The sequence below is a fragment of the Hemiscyllium ocellatum genome, chromosome 16 (assembly GCF_020745735.1).
Source record: "Hemiscyllium ocellatum isolate sHemOce1 chromosome 16, sHemOce1.pat.X.cur, whole genome shotgun sequence".
NCBI lineage: Eukaryota > Metazoa > Chordata > Chondrichthyes > Orectolobiformes > Hemiscylliidae > Hemiscyllium > Hemiscyllium ocellatum.
The window spans coordinates 33,477,129-33,504,817 of record NC_083416.1 but is presented as its reverse complement, the minus strand read 5'-3'; the positions used below and the strand labels follow the sequence as shown (position 1 = coordinate 33,504,817).

At 39.3% G+C, this 27,689-nt stretch overlaps 1 protein-coding gene across 1 annotated transcript in view; it reads right to left on the bottom strand.

The window, feature by feature from the left end:
- Positions 1-483: 483 nt before the first annotated feature.
- pde6a (phosphodiesterase 6A, cGMP-specific, rod, alpha) overlaps positions 484-27,689 on the bottom strand; it is a 39,104-nt gene continuing 11,898 nt past the window's right edge. The window contains exons 9-22 of the mRNA XM_060836768.1: positions 26,359-26,508; positions 26,136-26,279; positions 25,954-26,019; positions 24,881-25,027; positions 21,294-21,401; positions 13,771-13,880; positions 13,576-13,663; positions 12,532-12,632; positions 12,312-12,419; positions 9,764-9,827; positions 8,431-8,505; positions 8,135-8,218; positions 1,871-2,027; positions 484-689 (exon numbers count right to left, since the gene is read on the bottom strand). Of these exons, the coding sequence (XP_060692751.1) occupies positions 631-689; positions 1,871-2,027; positions 8,135-8,218; positions 8,431-8,505; positions 9,764-9,827; positions 12,312-12,419; positions 12,532-12,632; positions 13,576-13,663; positions 13,771-13,880; positions 21,294-21,401; positions 24,881-25,027; positions 25,954-26,019; positions 26,136-26,279; positions 26,359-26,508 (1,461 nt within the window). The 3' untranslated portion in view covers positions 484-630. The remainder of the gene's footprint in view (positions 690-1,870; positions 2,028-8,134; positions 8,219-8,430; positions 8,506-9,763; positions 9,828-12,311; positions 12,420-12,531; positions 12,633-13,575; positions 13,664-13,770; positions 13,881-21,293; positions 21,402-24,880; positions 25,028-25,953; positions 26,020-26,135; positions 26,280-26,358; positions 26,509-27,689) is intronic.

Below are 27,689 nucleotides of genomic sequence, written 5' to 3'. Positions count from 1 at the left end.
TTGTAAATTTAGCAAGTTGTGGCTGCTTATATTCTTTGTGTATCTATCAGTCCTCCTGTTGTATTGAGGCATAACCACAGGGTTGTCAGGCAAGATATTATAACTATAACTATGCTTTATTATTTGCTGTTGGTGATAATGCCAAATTTCACAATTCACCAGTAGCTTCAACTCTGAATCCATAGTAAGACTTTTTAAAAATAAAACAAAGATCATGGACAGTAAGAATAGGTTGTTGGAATGATTTGTGAAAATAGCAATGTCAGAGCTAATCAAAGGTCAATGCCTCTTCTGAAGCTCCAAATTCACCTCACAAATTGTCACATAATTTCTTTTCACCTCAATACAAGATGGAAAATAACTTTTTTATCTTTCAAAGGTATTTTACGTTTCTGTAACACACAATATTTTATATGATTCATAAGATATAATAATTTCTTTACAGTACATAATAATCTGACTTTTTGAAATTTATTTTGCTTGTTTGAAGCCTTGTAACTAAGGAAAGGTTTTGCTTTACTGTAAGCTATCTTTTAACAATGCAATTAATTTTGAAAAGTAAAATATTTTTCCCAAATATCTATAGTATACCGCCGGTGTAGACTCACAAAAATGGTTATTTGTGGAAGTTTACAAAAGATTGCATGTCTTAGACTGAGAATCTTGTGCCTTTTGTGATACATCATTAGCTGCAATTTGAAAGGGAGAGAAAAAAATCACATTAAAAGAATAAAACCTGACTTCAGTGATGCACATTAGAATGACAGATTATAATCTTTTAAATTATTATTTAAAAATTTTAGAAACACAATTTAAATTTATATATAAACACATACATATCAGATCTTGGCAACAGCCTAAGCAATCTGAATATCTTTTCTTATTTGCAATTTACTCACTCATACTATTGAATTAATTTTCATAAGTTTTACTTAGCAGATGATGGGTAGTAACATCTCAAAAAGCTGCGAGCAATGATTTAGAGTCATAGAGTCATAGAGGTGTACAGCATAGAAACAGACCCTTCGGTCCAACCCGTCCATGCCGACCAGATATCCCAACCCAATCTAGTCCCACCTGCCAGCACCCGGCCCACATCCCTCCAAACCCTTCCTTTTCATATATCCATCCAATTGCCTCTTAAATGCTGCAATTGTACCAGCCTCCAGCACTTCCTCTACCAGTTCATTCCTTAAATGTACCACCCTCTGTGTGTAGAAGTTGCCCGGTTTTATATCATTCCCCTCTCACTCTAAACCTATACTCTCTAGTTCTGGTATTGTTATAATTGTGCTTAAAATGGAAGTTAGGGCCTAATTTTGTCATCGTGTCATTGGTCCTGATTTGCCACTTTTGGACTCATTTGATCTATACATGCATACTGCAGGATCTGATCAGCACCTGGTGGCTCTTCTGTTAATTGACTACCCAAAAAGTGAAGTCTACTTTTTTTTAGAGTATTCCTCCTGGCCCCAGAATCCATGCATGGACAGCTGTCAATCTAATTTCGACTAATCCTGAAGAATCATCTTCTTCTCATCTCTCTACTCTAAACCAGTCATCCTCTGGCCTAACGTCCATACGACCATCTCATATTGCAGGACCTACTTGTTTCTCCACTGCATCCAGATTCTAGCCAAAGCCAAAGCTGCTTGAGCTCTGTGAGAAATCCAACCGTATGTGTCTAATTTATCACATTTTATTGGATGCGCTGAGTATCTGTTACTGTGTTTGATATTGAATTCACAATATGAAGAGTGGTAATTTGGCTCAACTGCCCTATACAGGTCATAACGCTGCACACAAAAGTCCTCCTACCCTATTTGAACATAAATCCTTCTGTGTTCTGATTTATATCCAGATGTCTAACCTTGTTTTGCTGCACGTTCTTCTTCCTTCCGTTGTTTCTCTTCCTCAATGGCTTTCACTTTTGCTTCATGCTCATCAGCCAGTGCTTTCCATTCCTTTCTGTTATTGAGGATGCCACTGAGCATAGGCTGAATTTCAGAATGAAATCTGGTGAATTCCTAATATAATAGAAATAATATTAGTGCAATTGCAAATGATTAATTAAACATTCATAACATTCAAATATTCTCGCATATGCAAAAGTTAGGTGGTTCGTGTTGGTCGGAAGAGAAAGGAGGTCATGTATTCTTTGCAAAATGAGGACCTAAATAAGGGAGAGAAATGCACCAATCAGAAAAGTAAAGCATGTGCTGCACCCCCAGATGAACCATCAGTCAGCTAACAGACCCATACACAATCCTGGTTCAGCCACAGCATGAATATCCCATTTTCAGGTTTCCCAATCAATTAGACAAACCATTTACAATAAATTGCTGAATCTGGCATCGGAAAAAGTTATATCTAAAGGGATTCCTGTGGAGGGGTTAAGATGGTTGAATTGTGTACTGATTCCTGAACTTTCATTAACCTCAGAATTGGAAAGGAAATGTCTGAAAGCTGTCCTCAGACTCTTACCTGAAGCTCCCACTGCAGGATCCGTGAGACTGAAATTTCGCAAGTATGTGAGGAAAAGACCAGCCTTTCAAAGCATGTATGCATGCATAGATGGTTGTAGTTTAGGTTATGAGCAGGAACAGTTTAGTCACATGAACCTGGATATTGTGTCCAAGAGGTTCATGGATCTCAGGAGGACATTATAGGTAAGTAGCAAAATACTGTGTGCATTAGCCTGTAAACTGACTTGCCCTTTCTCAGCGTTATCTTGCATAACACTGCTCAGAACAGCAAAATCTTGAAACTCCACTCATTTCCCTCTCTAGGCATCTCTCACATCCTCATCTGAGCAGCAAATGCGTACAGTCAGCTTCAGCTTTGTATAATCTTGCACCCAAGCCTCACAATTATGCTCCACAAATTCGTCCTTCTCTCCTCTCCTCATATTTCTCATGATTATAAATCCTCCCCTGGTAGAAGCCAGCACAGAAATCCAGAGACAACCATTTAAGTGTCCAGGCCTCTATGACAAACACATCATCAGCCAGTGGCAAACTGTCCTTACTTAATGTACTCAGTAGGGGGTTTTGGTCAACAATGACTGAATGTGGAAATCTTCACCTTATGAGGCACTGTGCTCAAATGCATTCAGAGACCTGCTGTTCTCCATATATTTAGGGGGGGTTTCACTCCTAAGTTTGATTTCCCTCTTCATTCCTTCAGCCCTGTAGAGTTGGATGTGGAGGATAGGCAGCTGGTGCAGATCTCCTCCTGATGTCAGTCACGCTGCTCATTTTGTCCCTCAAACGGTGCACAGTGGAGGTAAAAACAATGACTGCAGATGCTGGAAACCAGATCCTGGATTAGTGGTGTTGGAAGAGCACAGCAGTTCAGGCAGCATCCGAGGAGCAGCAAAATCGACATTCGGGCAAAAGCCCTTTATCAGGAAAAAAGGCTGAGAGCCTGATGCTTCAGGCTATTTGCCTTTATTCCTGATGAAGGGCTTTTGCCCGAAACGTCAATTTTGCTGCTCCTCGGATGCTGCCTGAACTGCTGTGCTCTTCCAGCACCACTAATCCAAAACTGGTTTCCAGCATCCGCAGTCATTGTTTTTACCTAGTTGATTTTAACCCTACTGCAAATCCTCTTGCAAGGATGCCTGCCTTGAAGAAGTTTCCTCCTCTCTCTACAAGAATCTCAGGGAGTCCCTCTCCCACTGCAACTCCCAGGTCATTTCCAGGTGCACAGTGGAGCAGCACCCATGCTGCAGCAAAGACTGACAGTAGGGAAGTGAATGTCCAAGTCCAAGGCAGGTAAGCTGACTTCAGGAAGTTAGAAGTCACCTGCTAAGTAGTGACAACACTCTCTCAGAGATGAAGCTCTATGAATGGCAACCTTTCATTTAGGCACGGCTGCAACTATTCAGTTTCACTCTTTGAAAGTTTCCCAACATACTGTTTCACTGAAGACACTCTCAATGCTCAGTTCTCGTATGGTTGCCCCAATGAGTTCAGCACATTTGTAGAAAGCTGCACACTGCCTACAAAATCTCGAATTCTGGACTAAATTGCTAGTGGATTTGGACTTTTATGTGGAGTCATAGAGTCTTACAGCATAGAAACAGGACCTTTAGTCCAACTCATTCATGCTGACCAAGTTTCCCAAACTAAACTAGTCCCATTTTTCTGTGTTTGGCCCATATCCCTCCAAACCTATCCTATTCATGTGCCAATGCAAATGTTCTTTAAATGTTATAACTGTACCTGTATCTAGCGCTTCCTCCGGTAGTTAATTCCATAAAGAAACCACCTTCTGTGTGAAAAAAAAGCGCCTCAGGTCTCTTATTAAATCTTTCTCCTTTCACCTTAAAACTATGCCTTCTAGTTTTGAAATCCCCCATCCTAGTGAAAAGTCCTAAGCTATTCACCTTATCCATGCTTCTCAAGATTTTGCAAACCTCTATAAAGTCATTCCTGAACCTGCTGTGCTTCAATGAAAACAATGATAGCTTATACAACCTCTCCATATAACTCAAATCCACCAGCGTCAGCAACATCCTGGTAAATCTTTTCGGAATCCTCTCCAATCTAATGATATCCTTCCAAAGGCAGGGTGACCAGAACTATATACAGTACTCCAAAGGTGCCTTCACCAATGTCATGTATAGCTTCACCATGATATCCCAACTCCTATACTCAATGGTCTGAGCGATAGAGGCAATCATGCTAAACGCTTTCTTAACCACCATGTCTATCATTGAAATTACCCAAAAGCTGCACAAAATTGAGGGCTAGTATTGTTCCCACAACAACAAATATGTCTGGGTTAAAATGAGAAGTGAATGGGATAATCTCAGTTCACTACTGATTGCCATCTTTCTCAGCCTATAGGCAACCACATACTACCCATGGTGACTCAGTGGTTAGCACTGCTGCCTCACAGTGGCGAGACCTAAGTTCAATTCCACCCTTAAGTGACTGCCCGTGTGGAATTTGCATATTCTCCCCATGTTTGCATGGGTTTGCTCCAGATCCCTCCCACAGTCCAAAACTATGCAGTTTAGATGGATTGGCTAAATTGTCCAGGGATATGCAGCCTAGGTGGATAGCCATGGGAAATACAGGGATAGGGTAGGGTGGAGGGTTTGTGTATTATGCTCTGTGGAGGATCATTATGAGCTGAATAGCCTGCTTCCAAACTGTAGGGATTCCATAATTTTACCCAATCCCTTGCATTGAATCCATTGTTCTGCCATTTGACAGCTAAAAGTTTTATCATTCAATAGGTAATTCAGGTGGAACATTTTTATTCCGTGTCATACGAATTAGTTGAGAAGTATACAGCATATATTCATTGACAGAAAGCTAGATAAACACATGAGGGAGAAAGGAATAGAAGGACATGTTGAAGAAGTGGAGATGGCTGGAAATAGAAACAAACTATTGTGGACCTAATTAAAAGGTTTGTTTTATATGTTAATGCTATGTAATGCTTTTTTGCTGAATTCCATTCAAGATGAATATAACTGACTAAATAACCTCAAGAAAAGTGTATTCTTTTTATGCATAGCCAAAGGTTTCTTGATACTCGAGAAATGTATGGTTTCTAAAATGAAATAATTTCTGTTACTCCAGGCAGTATGCTGAACTATTATTATGGATTTAGTCAATGTTATTGCGAAATCCCATCAAGATAGAGAGCACACACATCCTTCTGTTGAAATCTAGCCAACAGGAAACAAATTTACAAAAAGCACATGACTCACGAGGCAGAAAATGTGATTTTTGACTAGTAAACAATTAGCTTGCTGCATTGTTGAGAAGCACATTGAAAATAATACAGTGTGAATTGTTCTGAGATTAGTTGGAAGTGCTGAAAGACTATATGATGCAGGTTAAAAAAACTGACTTTGTACCATTCCTTTGTCCTGTCTCTGTCCCTTGAAAAAAAAGTGAGCCTGTTTTATCTGGACCAAATGCTTCCTGTTCAGTTCAGGGAAAAGTCACTAATATTCAATAGGTTCCTGAGCTCAATAATAAAGCTAGTTTTTGCAATTGACACTGCAAATTGATTTTAAAAAATGTATTTGTTGTAATCTTGGGTCATACATTATTAAAATTAGCTTCTAACTGATGAAGGCAAACTATAAATAATAAAACAAGAAAAGAGCTAAAGGCTATTGCCTATATGCCTATTTAGGTTTTGATGTTAGTTGATACAAAAGATCATCTTCGCAGGTAACCAGAACTATTGGTCAAAAGTACATTTCAAAACACATTTCAGAAATCTGACAAGCAACTTGGCATGGTATCTAGAGAAGATTACTACTGTAATACTCACAGAAACCCCTGATGAGACCATTGTAAACACCATAGGTGCACATATAATATATGGCAATTAATTAGCTTAACATTCAATGCTAGACAGTATTGTGACAAACTCAATCTTAAGTATCACAAGCATCTGCCAAAGCAGCAAAACAATTTTCTCCACATGATAGTTTGAGACATTGATACTTCTAGGTCTAAACTCACACTATGAAACATTCATTGATCACCCTGTGATTGTTTACCTAAATTGACTGCTGTTTAAGTGATATGTTACTTTTAACTTCTCATCTTTGTTTTTAACTCCCTCTATGACCTGATCCCTCCCTAAATCTGATATCTTCCAGGCCCACAACCCTGTGAGATATTTGCACTCATGGAGTTCTTGCCTCCTGAGCATTCCCAATTATAAAAGCTCAACCGTTGGCCTTGGAGTTGCTAGGCATTTCCAGCTGAGGGCACTTCATGTACACTGCTGCTCTGTATTAAAGCAACAGCAGATGAATGTATGGTATCAGAGCAAATGGAAAGTGTGGAACAATAATGCTAGAAAAAAATCAAAAAATAGTCAAGCAATGGATTCAGGGCCTTTCATGCAATCACCATGGATGGCCTAAAACTGAAGAAGGATTAGCTGAACCCCAGAGAAATTAGAATATTGGCATCTGTGATGGTCCATTTGATCAACTCCACTCTCAAGACCCCTGCTTTTTTCAAAATTAATTGTTATATTTTAGTGCAAACAACCTTGAATAGCTCCAAATTGTGATGACATGGTATTTTTTAACCTACAATGTATTTCTAACTAGACAATAAAGTTTGAAAATATATTTTGTGAATCATGCACTCAATTAACAGAGTCATATATGCAGTCACAATATATTAATCAATATATTTTTTTGTCTGGGATTATCCATTTAATGCTGGCTTTTTTGATTTATTTTTAGGTGGCACATTCAGTCTTTGACTGACTTTCTTTAAACTTCATTGAATGTGCACCTTTCTAGATCCTGAAAAATTGATTCTAAATATTCAATCAAAATAGAATTTCAATATTTAAGCTAGTTGTGCCTGTCTGTTTATGGTATTGTATTGCAGCTATACATCATTTGGGATGTATACTTTTAAATGCAAATCTAGGCAAGCATTTGTAATTGTAATAACATTACACCAAATAACACAACTTCATCAAAAGAGGCATATACTCATAAAATGAATCAGAAAAGACCATTATACCAAACAGTAAGATCCTGCAGCACATGCTGATGTCCAAACACATTTTCATACCAACTTCTGGCAAAGCAATCCGCAAAAAATCAAAATTCCTGCATAACTCAAGGAAAATAATTATAAGATTCCGGCAGCACATAACTCTGATTCAGGTGACCTTAACATCACCCTTCCCCCCTTAACCCCAAGTCTATGGAAATGTATGTAGACTCTATAAGATTGAAAAAGACTATTTGTATTTCATTATACTGGTCCCAAATGTCTGAACCTTCTTTTCAAACCTTATTACTCATTTCTTTACCCAAAAGCATGTGTTATTATAATTTTCTGAACATTTATAGCATATTTCATTTCCGCCACCAATCCTGGACAGATTATTTCACATGATCACCATCTTCTGGATACATTATAGCCAAGCATCCACTTTGAACTTGGATGCATTTTGCATAATTATGGAGATTAAGTTTGAACTTTATTTTAGACTTGGTGGATTAAGGAAATAGGTCACAAAACATTCTTTATTCTGAGGATATTTTCACATTTATTGTTTTAAATAGTATTTCAATAATAAAATAATGAGCAATCTTTAAATATTTTACTACCAATGTTCTTACCTTGTATACAAAAGTGCACACAAAGTCAATGAAACCAACTTGAAGTTTTGGAAGTTCATCAGCTTTGTTTCTGTCCATCATGGGCTAAAATAGACATGAAAGTTCTAAATAATACTTCGAATAACCATAAACACTGCAGTTCAGAAAAATTCTGACATTTGTCTTTTCTCAAATTAATTTTTCAAATTACTTGTTGAATTACAATTTGTTAAATATCTTGTAACAACAAATTCTGCCATTATTATGTTCAATATATCATCCCATTATTTGATCCAAGCCATTGTACCAGTACTTACAATAGGTTGCTGTTCCAATACAGTTCGTTCCAAGTCACCCTGTTCCCAGAATTCGGCTGCTACTAAGAGAGCTACCTTGAATACAAAGAAAATGATAGACATGCAACACAATGTAACAACTGAAAATAGGCTATCAATTTTAATGTAGGAATATAGTGCCTTTACTAATTGAAATGCAGATTGACAATGTGTAAGAAAATTTGGTATAGTTCTTTATTCAATAGTTGGCTATTATTACAATTATGGAGTTACTGGAGGCATAAGCTTACTTTATTGAGGGGAGGTGGTTGAGTGGTGATAATATTACTGGACCAGCAACCACTTAATTGCATTGAGATTTTTAAAATTGAATTCAAATTTGTCATAAACATCTGGTTCACCAATGTCTTTAAGAAAGGAAATTTGCCAGACCCCAGCAATGTGATTTGCTGGAGGGAAGAGCAATAATTGCTGGCTTAGCCAGTAATCTCCACATTCCATGAATGAATAAATATCCATTTAAGCAATTCCCAGTTGTGAAGAAAGGTCATAGACCTTAATCATTGTTCCACAGATGCTGTCTAAGCTGCTGATTTTTGACACCTTTTTCTGTTTATATTCCAAGGAAGTGTCTGGTCATGCACTTACCATAGAAGTATGGCAAATACACCTCCACTAATTTCATAATCATTAATTAAAGCACAACTGGCGCAGTGGATCTTGTTGGGTAGATTCCCATTCAAGGTTTTTGGATAAGGAGAATGGTGTGATGCTAACTACTGCCACCTGGAGTTTTTCCAATTAGGAAACTTTCTAACGAAAGTAATCTGCTTGTTATGCTTTTGAAATGAGGCAAAAACAACACTTTTAGAAACTCTATTAAAGTTTATAAGACAATATTTGTCTTTTGTAGATTAGCGCTGATTGTTCTTGAATAAACTGGTTTCCCAATGAGTACTAACTTTGTTATTTTTTGAATCTGCCAAGTTAACCAAGGCTAAGCAATCTGCAGTTAACTGGTTTATCCCAATTTTCCTTCTCGCATACTACCAACTCTCATTATTATTTTTCTTAGCTAAGGATGATTCATCATTGCTTCATTCCCTATCTATATTTTCTTGACCACTCTGAATTGTTGCAACATGCTGCATTGCAGGAGCTCTAAACTATGACCCTGCAGCGCTATGAACTCAAATCATTATTCTTTTATCAGTTACTGTGCAAGACAGATCAATAGAAATAAGTACACTCACTTAAATGTAGAGTTATTTAATTCATAAAGCAAAATACTCCTCAGCAAATTGTTCAAAGAAAGAACACAAAAGTAGGTATAAAACAGAAAATGATATTTTACCTTGCTTTGCACTTCCCAAGGTTTTGTGATTGCAGACAAATCACATGCTGTCATCATCATGGCCCTAAATTAATTATGCTCAGGATTACACAAAGGTAATTACCACAATAAAACCACAATAACTACAACAACCAGGGTACCAGAACTGCGCAAAGCATTTTTTGTTGAAAGCTTTTTTTGTGGGAAATGGGCATCTCTGCTTGGTTCAGCATTTCAGAAGGTGAACTGCTGTCTTGCACCATCGCAATTCATGCAGGTTTAGGTAACACCCCACAGTGCACATGGGAAAGCGGTTCTAGGACTTTTATTGAGTGACAGTGAAGGAAAGCAATTTATTTCCAGTCAGGATAATGTGTAGCTTGGACAGAAACAGGTGATGGTATTTCAATACAACAGCTGCCCCTGGTGTTTCAAGGTGATAGAGGTTACTGGTTCGGAAGATGCTATCAAAGGAGCTTTGATGGTTTACTGCAGTATATCTTTTTGATAGTACACTTTGTTGATTGATTTGAACTTAGTTTCACTTTGATTGCCATTGATTTTAGCTTTGTTAGGGCTCCTTGACATCATGATAAGCCCTTTCTGATGAAGAGCTTGTGACCAAAACATCAATTCTCCTGCTCTTCAGATGCTGTCTGACCAGCTGTGCTTCTCCAGCACCACATTCTTGAATCCTTGATATCATACTCAGTTAAATCCTGCCTTAGTCAAAAGCAATCACCTTCACTTCTCATCTGAAGTTCTGCTCTTTTGACAATGTTTAGACCAAGGCTGTAATGAGTTTTGGAGCTGAATAGCCCTCATAACCTGAGCATCATTGAGCAGACTATCATTAAAGAAGTGTCACTGGGTAGCACTGTCAGTGATACTTTTCATCACTTCTGATTATTGAAGTAGACTGATGGGGCAGTAATTAGCTGGTTGGATTTGATCTGCTTCTTATAGACAGAAATGCTTTGGCAATCTTCTGCATTTATAAGTACATACTAGAGGTGTAATTGCACTGCAACAGCTTAGCTAGGGGTAAAGCTGGTTCTGGAGCACATCTTCAGGACTATTGCTGGATTTGTTTTTGTCAGGGATCATAGCCTTTGCAGTATCCAATGCTTTCAGTGATTTTTGATATCACACAGATTGAATCGAATCAGCTGAAGGCTGACTATAATGATGTTGGAGATCGTCGGTTAGGATGGATTATCCTTTTGTGCTTCTAGGTTAAGGTGAATGCAAATGCTTCAGCCCTATCATTTTTATTGATAGTCGGGACTCCACCAAAGTGGACGCTTCTCCAACAATGAGTTGCTTAATTATTCATCATTTTTCACAACCAAATGCAAGAGGACTGCAGAGCTTAGATCTAATCCATAGATTGTCATTGCATTGCTTAGCTTTGTCAATCACATGCTGCTTGGCATGCAAATAGTTTTGCATTGTAACACCACCAAGTTGACACCTCACGTTGTAGGGATGGTTGGTTCTACTCTAGGCATGCCTTCCTGCACTCTTCATTGAACCATAGATGATTTGCTGGCTTGTAGATAATTATAGAATGGAGGATATGACAGACGATGAGGTCATAGATTGTGGTTGAATACAGTTCTGCTGCTGATAGTCCGTAGTGCCTCATGGATTCTCAATTTTGAGTTGTTAGATCTGTTGGAATCTGTCTCATTTGCTATGAAGGTAGTGTTACAGAACATAATAAAGGATACCCTCAAATAGAAGGCCAATCTCCACACTCTGCACAGTGAATCACCCCTACTATACATTTATGGACAAATGCATCTGCAACAAGTATATTGGAGAGGACGAGGACAAGTATATTTTCCCTTCATGTCGGTTCTCTCACCACTTGCCATAGACTTAGTTTAGCAACTGTGTCCATTAAGACTCAATCTGCTCAGTCAGTAGTGGTAGTACTGGATAAGTATAATGGAGATTGGAGTCCTCCATCCAGTGTAAACTCTATGCCCTTGCCATTCTCACTGTTTCCTCCCAAGTGGTATTCAATACGCTGGTGTACTCATTCAAGAGCTGAGGAGGGGTGGTAGGTGATAATTAGCAGAAGGTTTCCTTGCCACTTTCGACCTGATGCCATGAGACTTCATGGGGTCCAGAGTTAAAGTTGAAGATTTTCAAGATAATTCCTTCCTAACTCTATATCCATGTGTTATCACCCCTGATGGGTCTGTCCTGATAATGTGACAAGATATGTCCATAGATGTCAACAGTGGTGCCTGGGACATAGTCTATGAGAATGACTGTCAGCTGTTGCTCAACTAGTCTGTGGGTCAACTCTTTCAATTTTGGAACAATCCCTCAGATGTTAAGAGAACTTTGCAAGGTCAACTGAGATGAGTGATTTGTTGACATTTCTGGTGCCTTTGTTAATTCAGAAATAAATGTGAAGTTCAACATTCTAAAGTCTCTGACTTTCCGAATTTTATCAGCATAATTGAAGCCATATTTCTTCAGCACATTTTAAAGTCTAATTTCAGATTTGGAATTTCAAAAAGATTCCATTAAAAAAAGCTAGAATTTCACTTACATGATTATTTCTTTCCTCGTTGTTTCCAGTATCATAAATTGCACCCATTCTTCATCATCTTCATATGTTTCTGACAAGTCTACTATCTTTTGAAACATTGTTCTTTTTCTGAGGTGTGATAGAAATAATAAAAGTGCACATCAATTGAATGCTATATCTCACAAAAAAATTAGATGAAATCCAAATCTGTGATGTCTTTTTAAGGTATTGAAAAACGTACTTGAAATAAAGTGCCAGATCTGTAGCAATGATGGCAATGTCCATCAGATGGAGGACATGTTCATACTGTCTTCTGTTAAGATTTTGGAAGATATTTAAATCCTGTTAAAAATCAAATAGCCACAAACTAAGTAAAAATGAGATCTAATCAGTACCGCATACTGCATTACTGTTAGAACCATGTAGAAAGGAAGATATTTAGGATCATATTATTAACTCTTTTCAACAGTCATTCTCATTTATCTTCAGTTCTTTCATGTTTATTTTTCTATCATTATTTCCAGCTATTTATTACCAATGGCAGGAAAATGGGAAATGTCTTGTTTCCATGGCTCTGTAAAAGCTGCTAATTGGATCCTGAGCAAGATCATCAAGGATGAAACTAGGCACCAATTAATTTCCTTGATAATGGGTTTATTGATAGAACACAGGATTACACTGTGTCCCAGCAGTCTGAATTGCTAAGTGTTCTAAGTCTTTTTGAGTTAACCAGTTTGGAGAAATCATTACACACCTCTAAGACTTGAACTTGGACCTTCAGATAAGAGATAGGGACATTACCACTGTAGCTTTGTATACATCAACATTTCCAAAATGTGACTCAGCCTATAGGTAGTGAAAATGACTGACATTAATGCCAAAAGGTGTGGCGTCATGAATATATCAAATATGAAATAGCTGAAACCGATGGTGCAGTTACAAGTTAACAAGAGTAGAATTTCCCGCTATTTTTATGCAATCCTTTAGTTAAAATTGAAAACTTTTTAAAAAGTTACCATAGAAATGTCTGCTATCAAAAGCATTGCTAGTACACATTTTTATCACTTTTCCAATGATCCTTACATATAAAATTATGTGTAATCTTACACTTTGATCTACTGTTAGTTTTTCATTAAAAAAAACACAAAATATACATAAAATATTTTTAACTTGTAAAACTTGTTCACAGTGTGTGTTATGCCCATCAGCAGACTGTCTTCTATTTCTTCCAGCCCTTCCTTGTGATGTCATATGAATATTGGGATTTAACACAATCCTGACATACCTCATCTTGAAGCAGGGTTTTGCTAAATTCCAAGTGATGGCGTTCCATAATGGATGAGCCATGAAGTTTTGCCAATGGATCCTGTGATCTATTGGATCGGTGAAATATAATTAATATGATTGTCTTTTGCTATAACGTAGTATTCAAAATAATTGCAATAACACATGCCAACTGCCTTGAGTGATAGTTACTCACTTCATTTGATAGAGGTTGTTTGTTCCTCTGTGATCAATGTCATGGCAAAATGCTGCTGTCACCATGGCTAAAGCTTCTAGATCTGTGTAGTAGCGCTTTAGGTTTCCAGTCTAAAAGAAATTCACAGGGTAGTGTTAATAAGTCAGAACTGTCTGGTATACAACAGCTCACAAAACAAGCCCCTTTCATTAGATTTATTTCCTCTCTCTTCAGCTAAAAATGTAGTGCAAGAGAGGAGAGTGTCTAGGAACTTGATGAATAATTGGACAAAAAGGCTTTTACCAAACCTGAATTTTTGCTCCACAGTTGGTGACTTTGCATTTGGGTGTGTAGGTTCTAAGGTCTGGAATTCTACCCTTGAGACTTGTTGTCCCCATCTCCCTCTTTCTTCCTTAAGGCACATCTTAAAATCCACTTCTTTGATGAAAAGGTAGATTTTTTATCATTTGCCCGAATATTGGCTTAAGTGATCTGGTGCCAAATTTTGCTTTTAAATACTCGTGGGATGTTTTGATACTTTAAAGACCTGATGTAAATACAAGTTGTTATTGATGTTGATGGCAGAGTTTAGGGCTTATGCTCGAAACGTCGAATTCTCTATTCCTGAGATGCTGCCTGGCCTGCTGTGCTTTGACCAGCAACACATTTGCGGCAGAGTTTTGGTCCAGTTCATTGGTTGAGTAACAAAACAGAAATTGCCGGAGAAACTCTGCATGTTTGACAACATCCGTGGAGAGAAAGCAGAGTTAAGGTTTTGATTCTGTTGACTTTTCATCATAATTCTTCATCATTGGTTGTGTCATTATTTACATTGGTCTTAGGGTACTCTTTATCAAGTGTTGTGTCATCACAAGGTCGCTCTTTAGTTTTTAGCTAAAGCTAGTGCCACTCTTCACATACTCTTCTGTTATTTTGATTTGTTTTAATTTGATTTATTATTGTCACACATGATTCCTGAAGAAGGGCTTATGCCCGAAACGTCGATTCTCCCTCTCCTTGGATGCTGCCTGACCTGCTGCGCTTTTCCAGCAACACATTTTTCAGCTCTGATCTCCAGCATCTGCAGTCCTCACTTTCTCCTATTGTCACACATACCTAGGTACAGCAAAATGTTTTGTTTTGTGTAGATTTGTGAAGGAGCAAAAATTGCCTTTGCAGTGATATGTACTTCTTGTCAGATGTGGGAGTTTAAAGAGAGTTTAAGGGGTTACTGTGGATTATATCTGCCATAAATGCTGTTGGATATGAATCTTATCAGATCGAGTGGATCGGTTGGAGAGACAGATAGAAGCGATGAGAAATTTGCAACAGCTATAGTATGTGATGGATGGCAGGTATAGGAAGGGGGTAAAGTCTCAGATACAGTCACATAGATGGGTTAACTCCAGGAAGGGTAAGAGAGGTAGGCAGCTAGTGCAGGAGTCTTTTGTGGATATACCTATTTCAAACAGGTATGCTGTTTTGGAAAATGTAGGGGGTGATGGATTCTCAGGGGAACGTAGCATGAACATCCAAGTTTCTGGTATTGAGACTGGCTCTAATGCAATGAGGGGTACGTCAGCTTCCAGTAGGTCAATTGTGATAGGGGATTCTCTAGTCTGAGGTACAGACAGATGTTTCTGTGACCAGCAGAGAAAAAGCAGAATGGTGTGTTGTTTCCCTGGTGCCAGGATCAAGGATGTCTCAGAGAGGGTGCAGAATGTTCTCACGGGGGAGGGGGGCCAGCAAGAGGTCATTGTCCACATTGGAACCAACGACACTGGAAGGGAAAAGGTTGAGACTCTGAAGGGAGATTACTGAGAGTTAGGCAGAAATTTAAAAAGGAGGTCTTCAAGGGTAGTAATATCTGGATTACTCCCAGTGCTATGAGCTAGTGAGGGCAGGAATAGGAGGATAGAGCAGATGAATGCATGGCTGAGGAGCTGATGTATGGGAGAAGGATTCACATTTTTGGATCATTGGAATCTCTTTTGGGGTAGAAGTGACCTGTACAAGAAGGACAGATTGCACCTAAATTGGAAGGGGACTAATATACTGGCATGGCGATTTGCGAGAACTGCTTGGGAGGATTTAAACTAGTAATGTGTGGAGGGGGAGTGGGACCCAGGGAAATAGTGAGGAAAGAGATCGATCTGAGACGGGTACAGCTGAGAACAGAAGTGAGTCAAACAGTCAGGGCAGGCAGGGACAAGGTAGGACTAATAAATTGAACTGCATTTATTTCAATGCAAGGGCCTAACAGGGAAGGCGATGACCTCAGGGCGTGGTTAGGAACATGGGATTGGGATATCATAGCAATTACGGAAACATGGCTCAGGGATGGGCAAGACTGGCAGCTTAATGTTCCAAGATACAAATGCTACAGGAAGGATAGAAAGGTAGGCAAGAGAGGAGGGGGAGTGGAAGTTTTGATAAGGGATAGCATTACAGCTGTGCTGAGGGAGGATATTCCTGGAAATACATCCCGGGAAGTTATTTGGGTAGAACTGAGAAATAAGTAAAGGATGATCACCTTATTGGGATTGTATTATAGACCCCCCAATAGTCAGAGGGAAATTGAGAAAAAAAACTTGTAAGGAGACGTCAGCTATTTTAAGAATAATAGGGTAGTTATGGTCGGGGATTTTAACTTTCCAAACATCGACTGGGATTGCCATAGTGTTAAGGGTTTAGACGGAGAGGAATTTCTTAAGTGTGTACAAGACAATTTTCTGATTCAGTATGTGGATGTACCTACTAGAGAAGGTGCAAAACTTGACCTACTCTTGGGAAATAAGGCAGGGCAGGTGACTGAGGTGTCAGTGGGGGAAGACATTGGGGCCAGCAACCATAATTGTATTAGATTTGAAATAGTGATGGAAAAGGATAGACCAAATCTAAAAGTTGAAGTTCTAAATTGGAGAAAGGCCAATTTTGATGGTATTAGGCAAGAACTTTCGAAAGCTGTTTGAAAGATGATGTTCGCAGGTAAAGAGACGGCTGGAAAATGGGAAGCCTTCAGAAATGAGATAACGAGAATCCAGAGAAAGTGTATTCCTGTCAGGGTGAAAGGGAAGGCTGGTAGGTATAGGGAATGCTGGATAACTAAAGAAATTGAGGGTTTGGTAAAGAAGAAGAAGGAATCATATGTAAGGTAAAAATAGGATAGATCGATTGAATCCTTAGAAGAGTATAAAGAAAGTAGGAGTATACTTAAGAGGGAAATCAGGAGGGCAAAACGGGACATGAGATAGCTTTGGCAAATACAATTCAGGAGAATCCCAAGGGTTTTTACACATATATTAAGGACAAAAGGGTAACTAGGAAGAAAATAGGGCCCCTCAAAGATTAGCAAGGCAGCCTTTGTGTGGAGCCACAGAAAATGGGGGAGATACTAAATGAATATTTTGCATCAATATTTACTGTGGAAAAGGATATGGAAGATATAGACTGTAGGGAAATAGATGGTGACATCTTGCAAAATGTCCATATTACAGAGGAGGAAGTGCTGGATGCCTTGAAACAGTTAAAAGGTGGATACATCCCCAGGACCTGATCAGGTGTACCCGAGAACTCTGTGGGAAGCTAGAGACATGATTGCTGGGTCTCTTGCTGAGATATTTGTATCATCGATAGTCACAGTTGTAGTGTCGGAAGACTGGAGGTTGGCAAACGTAGTGCCACAGTTTAAGAAGGGCGGTAAAGACAAGCCAGGGAACTATAGACCGGTGAGCCTGACCTCGGAGGTGAGCAAGTTGTTGGAGGGAATCCTGAGGGACAGGATATATATGTATTTGGAAAGGCAAGAACTGATTATGAATAGTCACATGGCTTTGTGCATGGGAAATCATGTCTCACAAACTTGATTGAGTTCTCTGAAGAAGTAAGAAAGAAGATTGTTGAGGGCAGAGCAGTAGATGGGATCTATATGGACTTCAGTAAGGCATTCGACAAGGTTCCCCATGGGAGACTGATTAGCAAGGTTAGATCTCATGGAATACAGAGAGAACTAGCCATTTGGATACAGAACTGGCTCAAAGGTAGAAGACAGAGGGTGTTGGTGGAGGGTTGTTTTTCAGATTGGAGGCCTGTGACCAGTGGACTGCCACAAGGATCGGTGCTGGGCCTCTACTTTTTGTCAATTACATAAATTATTTGGATGTGAGCATAAGAGGTAATGTTAGCAAGTTTGCAGATGACACCAACATTGGAGGTGTAGTGGACAGCAAAGAGGGTTACCTCAGATTACAACAGAATCTGGACTAGATGGGCCAATGGGCTGAAAAGTGGCAGATGGAATTTAATTCAGATAAATGCGAGGTGCTGCATTTTGGGAAAGAAAATCTTAGCAGAACTTGTACACTTAATGGTAAGGCCCTAGGGAGTGTGGCTAAACAGAGACCTTGGAGTGCAGGTTCAAAGCTCCTTGAAAGTGGAGTCGCAAGTAGATAGGGTAGTGAAGAAGGTGTTTGGTATGCTTACCTTTATTGGTCAGAATATTGAGTACAGGAGTTGGGAGGTCATGTTGCAGCTGTACAGGACATTGGTTAGGCCACTGTTGGAATATTGCGTGCAATTCTGGTCTCTTTCCTATCGGAAAGATATTGCGAAACTTGAAAGGGTTCAGAAAAGATTTACGAGGATGTTGCCAGGGTTAGAGGATCTGAGCTACAGGGAAAGGCGGAACAGGCTGGGGCTGTTTTCTCTGGAGCGTCGGAGGCTGAGGGGTGACCTTATAGAGGTTTACAAAATTATGAGGGGCATAGATAGGATAAAGAGACAAAGTCTTTTCCCTGGGATCGGGGAGTCCAGAACTAGAGGGTATAGGTTAGGATGAGAGGGGAAAGATATAAAAGAGACCTAAGGGGCAACTTTTTCACGCAGAGGGTGGCACATGTATGGAATGAGCTGCCAGAGGATGTGGTGAAGGCTAATACAATTGCAACATTTAAAAGGCATTTGGATGGGTATATGAATAGGAAGGGTTTGGAGGGATATGGGCCGGGAGCTGGCAGGTGGGACTAGATTGGGTTGGGATATCTGGTCGGCATGGAGGGGTTGGACCGAAGGGTCTGTTTCCATGCTGTACATCTCTATGACTCTGATTCTATGTGTGTAGTATCATACAAAGATCATAGGGTGATTGAACACAGTGAGGAATACGAAGTTACGGCTGCAAAGAAGGTGACAAAAAGTAAGTTAACATTAGATTTGAAATTTGAGAGATCCATTCAGAGGTCAAATACAACAAGGTAGAAGCTGTTCTTGAACCTGTTGGGACGTGTGTTTAAGCTTTTGTACCTTCTGCCTGACAGAAAAGGTTGGAAAAGATTATCATCAGGATGGGAGTGTTCTTTGATGATGTTGGTTCCCTTTCTGAGGCAGTGAGACATATGCATAGATAGACTGGACTGTATTCACAACTCTCTGTGGAGCAGTTGCCATACCAAGCCATGATGCATTCAGATAGAATGCTTTCTATGGTGCATCTATAAATGTTGGTGAGAATCCTTTTGCACATGCTGAATTTCCTTAGCCTCCTAAGGAAGAAGAAGCATTGTTTTGCATCTTTATTGCTGCATTAATGTGGGTTGTCCAGGACAAGTCATTGTGATCATCATTCCTGGGAACTTGAAACTCCCAATCATCTCCACCTCAGCTTCATTGATGTAGGTAGGGATGTGCCCTCCTCCTTGCTTCCTGAAGTCAATGATCAGCTCTTTAGTTTTGCTGACATCGAGTGAGAGATGTTATTCTTTATGCCATTCCATCAAGCACTCGATTTCATTCCGTTATTCTGTCTTGTCATTGTTTGATGTCCGGCCTACAATGGTGATGTCATCAGCAAACATGGAGATAGAGTTCTGACAAAATTTGGCCACACAGTCATGAACGTACAGAGAGTACAGTAAGGGATTAAGTACACATCCTTGCAGGATGTTGGTGTTGAGGATTGTTGTGAAGGAGGTGTTGTTGCCTATCTTCACTAATTGTGGTCTGGGGGTCAAGAAGTTGAGGATTCAATTGCAGAGGGTGCAGCAGGGACCAAGGTTTCTGAATTTGGAGACTAGTGTGATTGGAATTGTAGTGCTGAAGGTGAAACTGTAGTCAATAAGTAGAAGCCTGACATAGGCATCCTTATTATTGTTATTGAATCATAATTGGCTCCCGGGACTAATGGTAATGGCGATGTGCTGTATGGTGAAGTTACTTATTGCAGTGGAATATAATTCTGATGTGTCTAAGTGACTGCAGCATCACATGGTTCCCCAGGTTTTGAGCTGATGGATCCATTCTGAATCCATTGCATTTAGCAAGGTGTATTACTATGGAAACTCCATGGAAGCTGTGTGCTTTCTGAGAACTAAGGAACATTTTGGAATGTGTAATAGTCAACCTCATACGTTTGTCTTCAAGAGCAGATGCATCTGTAAAATGTAGACTAGTACAGGCTGATTGTTTTCTCATTGCCTGCCACAATGTCAATCTTGCATCTTTGTCCTTCAGGAGCCACCCAGCTCTGTCAGTGCAGTGCTACCAAGTTATTCTTGGTGATAGACAGTGAAATTCTCCACTCAGAGTGCTTTTGTCCCCTTGCTACCCTCAGTCCTTCTTCAACTGATATTCAACATAGAATAGCACTGACTTATCAGTTGAGGGAGGGTAATAGATGGTACTCAGCAGGAGGTTACTTTACCTCTGATGACATAAGACATCATGGGGTCTGGAATCAATTATGGGTACTCTCAGTGCCATTGACTTCCAAATGTGCCACAGCCTCTAATGAGATAAAACATATCCAGAGATGGTAATGGAATTGCCTTGGGTGTTGGCTGACAGGCATAATTCACTGAGTAGACATCAAAGAATAACTAATAACACAATTTTAACCTGGACTGTGGACGTCATTTTGTGCTGACTGTGTATTTCAGAGCAATCAATTAGGCAGAAATCTTTTCTGTTTAAAAGAAACAGGTCAAGGGATTGCCAATCAAAGCACACCTAAGAGCTCAATTCACAACTTTATTAGTATAGTGAAAGTGGGACACCCTGTTTCACAGATTTATTCAGTTTCCCAGGTCTCAGGAAAAATGGTAGTTTAATAGAGGCAAGGACACCTTCGGGGTAAAGGTCAGATCCTTTACTGAATTGCTCATGGACCAGGAGGAGAAGCAAATTTGTCCCTAGCTATGCAGTTCCAGCTGGGATTCAGACCTGTTAAATCAGCCTGGCTTCTTAATGTGGAACCTGTTTAGTAAAAAGCAGGTGCCAACTAACTCCGTAACATGCGAGGAAACTGGGACTTGCAGCCTGCCTGAAACTTCAAACTCACTTTGTTGAGAACACTAATCTCTGACAATATCAAGGTTAATGAGTCCTTTTATAATTCACAGACTGAATAACTTAATTCAGATTCGAGGGTTATGTGGGAACAAGCAGGGAGAGACAATATAGATGCAAATAAGTTGAACAACATGCTTATGTGCTATAACCGTCCTACAATTTCATATTTCATCTGTAGACATAAGAAGGTAAGTTCTTACCATGAGAAGGGCAAACATGGTGTGCCCAACATTGAAGCCATGCCGCCAGTTGTGATAGGTGATTTTTCTGTATCCTTTACTTAGAGAATAAATGAAACGGACCAATACCTGTCGCATAACAAAAAGCCTTGTGACTAATTTACTCGAAACAAAATGTTAGTTTTGTGATGAGATTTTCTTCAAGCTGGTTACAATTGCTGTAATTTCTCTACATTTTACAAAATCACCAAGTTATTTTCTATTCAAATGTATATTTTAAAAGCAGGCTGAACTTTCATTTTTTTTGACATAAATATTTTTGTTGGTGTCAAAACAGAGAAGGAAGGCCTTTGAAAATAGTGGATGTGATCAAATTCTGGATTTCCTGTTGGTATCTCTATCCCCAGCAATTTTCAACAGTAACTATAAGAGTCTGGGTCACACGCTCACAAACAGCACTCCCAACATTGCTGACTGTATTTTGGTGTTGAGCTTTTAAGACTTGCTCTTCATCTTATCTCTAAAACTTTACTGGAATCAAGAAGAGTTTTGCGTCAGACAAGATGCATGGCTCCCCAGAGAATTCATAAACTGGTGTAGAAACAACAAGCCATATAATAACACTAGCAACCCTTGAACTCCTCATCAAATTTAAAAACATCATAAAATCCCTTGTGTGTATTCCCAACCAATTATCTTTAGTGTTATCAAGGAAAATCAAAGTGTTAGAAACAAATCGTACTTTCTCGTGCCAAAGGACACTCAAGGAAGTATGAAAGGGCACATTTTCAGGTTGAGCTTTCAGAAGATAAGGGATCAGGCAGATATGATGGAATCCTAGAACAGGTCCTTCTTTCTACTTTTAATGTATGGGCTCAGTAACCAAGTCGACCACCCACTTGGATGGGGCAGAAATGAAGGATACCAGGAGGAATATTAGCTGAGAAACTGGGCGCCACAACTTCATCTGCATTTACTTTGGACCTGGTGTAATTCATGATTGGGGAGGAAGGAAGGGTTTTATGATGATTTTAGGCCTCACTAACTAGTTTCTCTGTTGTTTCCTTTAAACCTCCTCTTTGGTCCAGGATGGTGAACAAAGAAAGAACATTTACACTTAAACCCAATCATTTCAGAGATCGCTTCAGTACAGAAACAAAAAATACATTTTATTGCTGGAAAATGTTAAAAATATAAAGAATACAGAGCAAATTACAATAACCTTGATTACATAATACCATAAGCCATCTGAGCTGAATAAGACTATTCAAGTCTACTTTGTCATTTAATCATAGCTGACATGTTTCTCAACCCTATTCACCTGTCCTTTGCCTATAACCCTTGATGCCCTTACTAATCAAGAACCTATCAATCTCTGTCTTAAAGACACTCAATGATTTGGCCTCCACAGCCTTCTGCAGCAATGAGTTCCACAGATTCACCACCGACTGGCTGAAGAAATTCCTCCTCAGCTTAGTTTTAAAAGGTTGTCCCTACACTCTGAGGCTGTGCACCTCAGTCTTAGTCTCTCCTGTGTGTAGAAACATTCTATCCACTCCTTTCAGTATTCGGTAACTTTCAATGCGATCCCCTTCATCCTTCTAAACTCCGTTGAGAACAAACCTAGAGTTTTTAACTGGTCATCATATGCCAAGCTCTTCATCCCTGTAAAACTCCACTGGACCTCTAGATTCATGACCCATAATGTTCCAACTATGGTCTGAGCAGAGCTTTATACAGCTTTGGCAGTGCGTTTCTGCTTTTGGATGTATTGTTAATGTATCATGTGAATAGTTGTAGTCCCAATACAGTCCTTGTAGAACTCCATTAGTAACTAACTGCCATCCTTCTTTCTGCCAGTCAGCTAATCCTTTATTCATATCAATACCTTGCCCCTAACACTGTGGGTTCTTATCTTAATTAGCAACATGCTATTCAACACCTAGTCAAAGGCCTTTTAGAAATCCAGATAGATCACATCTACTGTCTCCCCTTTATCTAACTTGCTTGTTACTTTTTGAATAAACTTTAACAGATTTATCAGACATGATCTCCACTTGACCAAGCCATACAGACAAAGCCCTATTTTACCATGCACTTTCAAGTACACTACTCCCATCCTTAATAATACATTATAGAATCTTACCAGTGATTGGGGTCAGGTTAACCAGCCTATTGTTTCCTGCCTTCTGCCTCCCTCCCTTCTTAAACAGGGATGTTACATTAATCATTTTCTAGTCCTCTGGGACCCTTCCTGACACCAGTGATTCCTGAAAAATCACCAGCAATATTTTTACAATCTCCTCAGCTATCTCCTTGAGATCTCTGGAGGATAGTCCATCTGGTCCAGGTGATTTACCCACTCTCAGACTTTTCAGTTTCCCCAGAACCTTCTCCTTAGCAATGACCACTACATTTACCACTGCCCCAAATTTCTTTAAGTTCTGGTATGCGGCTGATGATTTCCACTGTGAAGACTGATGCAAAGTATCTATTCAGTTCTTTTAGCATTTCTTTGCTCCCCATTACTAATTCTCCAGCCAGAAAAAAATACTTTCTTTCAGTATTCTCTGCTGATTTATAAAAGGTTTCTCAATCCTCTGACTCCCCACTAATTTCCAACACATTGTATAATTTTTATTTTGCTTTTATGCTGTTCCTGGCTTCACAAATTAACCATGATTGCCTCATCCTCCCCTTAGTATGCTGCTTCTTCCCTTGTATGAATTTCTGCTGTGCCTCCTAAATAACCACCAAAAACTGGTACTTTAGCTGTTTCACCATCTTCTCTGCTAGCTCCCCTTCCAATCAACTCTCACCAGCTCTTTGTAGTTACCTTACTCAATTGTAATACCATTACATCTGATTCAAGCTTTTCCCTCTCAAACTGCAGGGTGAGTTCTATAATATTATGGTTATTGCCCGCTAGGGGCTCCTTCACCTTAAGCTCCTTAATTATCCAACTCATTACCTGTCACCAAATTTAGAACTGCCTGTTCCATAGTGGGTTGTACCACAGGTTGCTCCAAAAACATCATCTTATAGACATCCCAAGTATTCCTTTTCTTGACATCTGCTACCAACTTGATTTTCCCAGTCCACTTCCATATTGAAGCCCACCACCCCAATGATTATTCTAATAGTTCCTTTCTTACATGCCTTTCCCATCTGCTGATTTATTTTCTTCCCCATATCCTGATTACTGCCAGGAGACCTGTACACAACTCCCATTAGGAACTTTTTCCCTTTGCATTTCCTTCCATGAAAAACATTATTTTAAAACCTTTTTTCCATCATAAATCTAATGATATTGGGGTGCTCTAACTCATCAACATCCAATAACTTTAACTAAAGAATGCCAATGCAAAAATTCACACATTGTTCCTTACATTGGACATACAGGACACTATGGTGTTTTAACAATGATGATGCAAAAGCCTTACTGAAGGAAAAAGGCTATAATCTGCTAAAACACATGCTCTTACAAAATGCATTGACTTTTTGCACATTGAGCAAAGTGCATAACGTGCCTGTCAACAGACTGGAATACAGTAACCCTATTTTATCACATTTAATTGGTTGCAGTGTAAACAAACAAAATGACTCACCGCCTGTGGTATGTGGAACTTATCAACCACACCAAGTTCATAATACATCTGTATTCCACATTTCACAAGGTCCAATGGAGACCATTCAAAATCACAAAAGTGAAACTCATAGAGTTCTGATTCCTCAGCATCTGGAAGTTCTTCAGCCTTAAAAATAATACAAAAACAAAGATATGAATTATAATAATTAACAATGTGGTAGAATTTCTGAACATCTCACAATCCTGACTTTGAACTGGACCACCTGTACTTCACTGTTGCTGAGTCAAAAACTGGAACTCCCCTCCTAACAGAACTGTGCACTCCAAGGATGGCAGCAGCAAACCAAGAGGATGAACCATCACCACTGGCTCCAGGGCAGCTAGGGGTGTGCAAGAAATTAAAACCTAGCTAGCAATGCCAATATCTCGTGAACAAATAAATAAAATTGATCAAATATGGAGGAGAGAGAGTTCTACTCATTTTTAGAAGATCTTTTAATCTCCATATGGATCTTGAGATCTTCTCATGGTAGAAACCATGTGACTGGCTATAGGGGTGCCAAAGAGGGCAGGAGAGGGTAATAAGGGTTTAGTGCTTAGTGAGTTTAACATCTTCTAAAAAACCTAGGACAAAATCCCAGAGAACTGAAGTGGGGTTTCTAAATATTCCGCCTCAGCATTTAACTACTCACGTGGCCAACTCTGCTCTGGTTTCTGGGTTGATTGGCTTGATTTTGCAACTGCCCCCATGGGGGAGAAATTGCATTTAGAGGTGCTTTTTACTGATGTCAGCAGAATGAGATGAGAAATCTCTCAACTTGTGCTATCTTAAAATCGTGCACTAAGTGTCACTCTTCTGTAAACTGACCATAGCCAAGGGAGTAGGGACAAGTTCAAAGAAAAGAAGAAAATTTCCCTTTTTTGAAAAGAGGATGCATAGTCTTTGCTGTTCATTATTTAGAGAAATTGTTTAGAGTATTCTTAAAGTAATGTTTTTGTTGAGAGTGTTTCTTCAGTCTTTCTATTTACTTATTGCAAAAGATGCATCTTAAACATAAGTGTATAACAATAAATCCAGAATGGTTCACTCACCAATATTTCCTGAAGATCTTCTTCCTCACACTCATCGGGTTCTCTATCAAAGTATTCTCTAGTTTTCTGGCAAATATAATGTTGTTAGTGATTTGTTTCTGGAATCATAGCATTGCTGGAAATTTAATTTCAATATGATATAACATTGCTGAACAAAGTTCATTAACTTTTTTCCAACATACCAGGATATCTTGTATTTCATCTTTAGAGCATTTAACATGATAGTTCACCATATCTTGTGCAATATCTTTCCTATTTTCTAATTTGTTCATTTTGTCATATGTATCCGTGTTCAAAACAGACCACCCAAGGAATTGTGTCAAGGCCTACAAAAGATAAAGACTTGTCAATATGCAGTATCCTGTAGTCTGATTAGGATTCCAAAGTTACCAGATTGAAACTTACTTCCATCAAAGTTTCATCCATTTCATCAAATGGTTTTCCATCCTTCCTATTATAAAAGGTGGCAACTCCAACAATCTCTTCTTTCTTGTTTACTATTGGCATCGATAGCACATTTTTAATTGTCCATCCCAAACTATCAAGTGGCTCTTTCTGTAAATGTGAATAGAATGGATTTAAACTATATTCAGGGATTTGTGATTTATCCATAGTATATCTGACAAACTGATCTATGTATGTTCACTTGAGGTCAGTGAATCTATGCAAGCTCCAATAAATTTACATAGAACCATTGGGTTGGATTTAGTCCTAACATTGTGGCATTCACTGGTCATCTGGACAAGTTGGGCAAAGGGTGTGTTTCCATGCTGCATGACTCTATGATTTTATGTCGTTTGGGATCTGGTACGGGTCTGTCAGGGTCAGTTGAACCTAATGACATGGTGGTTGGCCAATGAATGCAGGTGATGTGGGCTTGCCACTGGATTACATGGCAAGGAGCAGCTCATACAGTCATTAACCATCAAGAATCCTGCACCACCTGATGACTTTGAGCTGGCAGCATATTTAAAGGGCAAATAAGTCTTGTGCTGGATTTAGAAATTGTCTTGCAGACCTTTTAAGAATTGCTCTGTAGGTTTTAACTTCCAGCATATAAATTCTTGTTGCTCCAACACAAAAATACATGCCGTTATCCAAGAAGACGACTCCTCTGATGTCACGCTAGATCATTTGATGTGTCAAACTGAGGTCAGAGATGTCACAGTACAACCATCACATCCCCTCCAGTGCTCAAACATAAAAACAAAGACAGGATGGATGCTTCCCACACTGCCATTACTTTTTGATTTCCTTGCAGGCAGCCCTACAGCTATCTTCATCCGACGGCCTCAAATTTATGATGCCATTTTAAGGGATGGATTACATTATTTGAGTTGGTCCTTACCATGTAATCCAGTAGCAAGCCCACATCACCTGCATTGATTGGCCAATCACTACGTCATTAGGTTCAACTGACCCTTACCAAATTTTGGACCCAGTATGTCCAGACTCTGAATTTTCTCCCCTGAGGCTGCATCTCTCAGAGAATCTGCTCAGCAAATTTGCACACAGAGTAAATATTTCCCAAAATCAATCCAGAACCCTATGAGTCAATCCGCAGCAAGTCATGAAAAATGGCATGAAAAATCTTTGGCGGGTAGGATCAAGGATAACCCCAAGGCCTTTTATGCGTATGTGAGAAACATGAGAATGAAGAGAATGAGGGTAGGTCCGATCAAGGACAGTAGTGGGAGACTGTGTATTGAGTCGGAAGAGTTAGGAGAGGTCTTGGA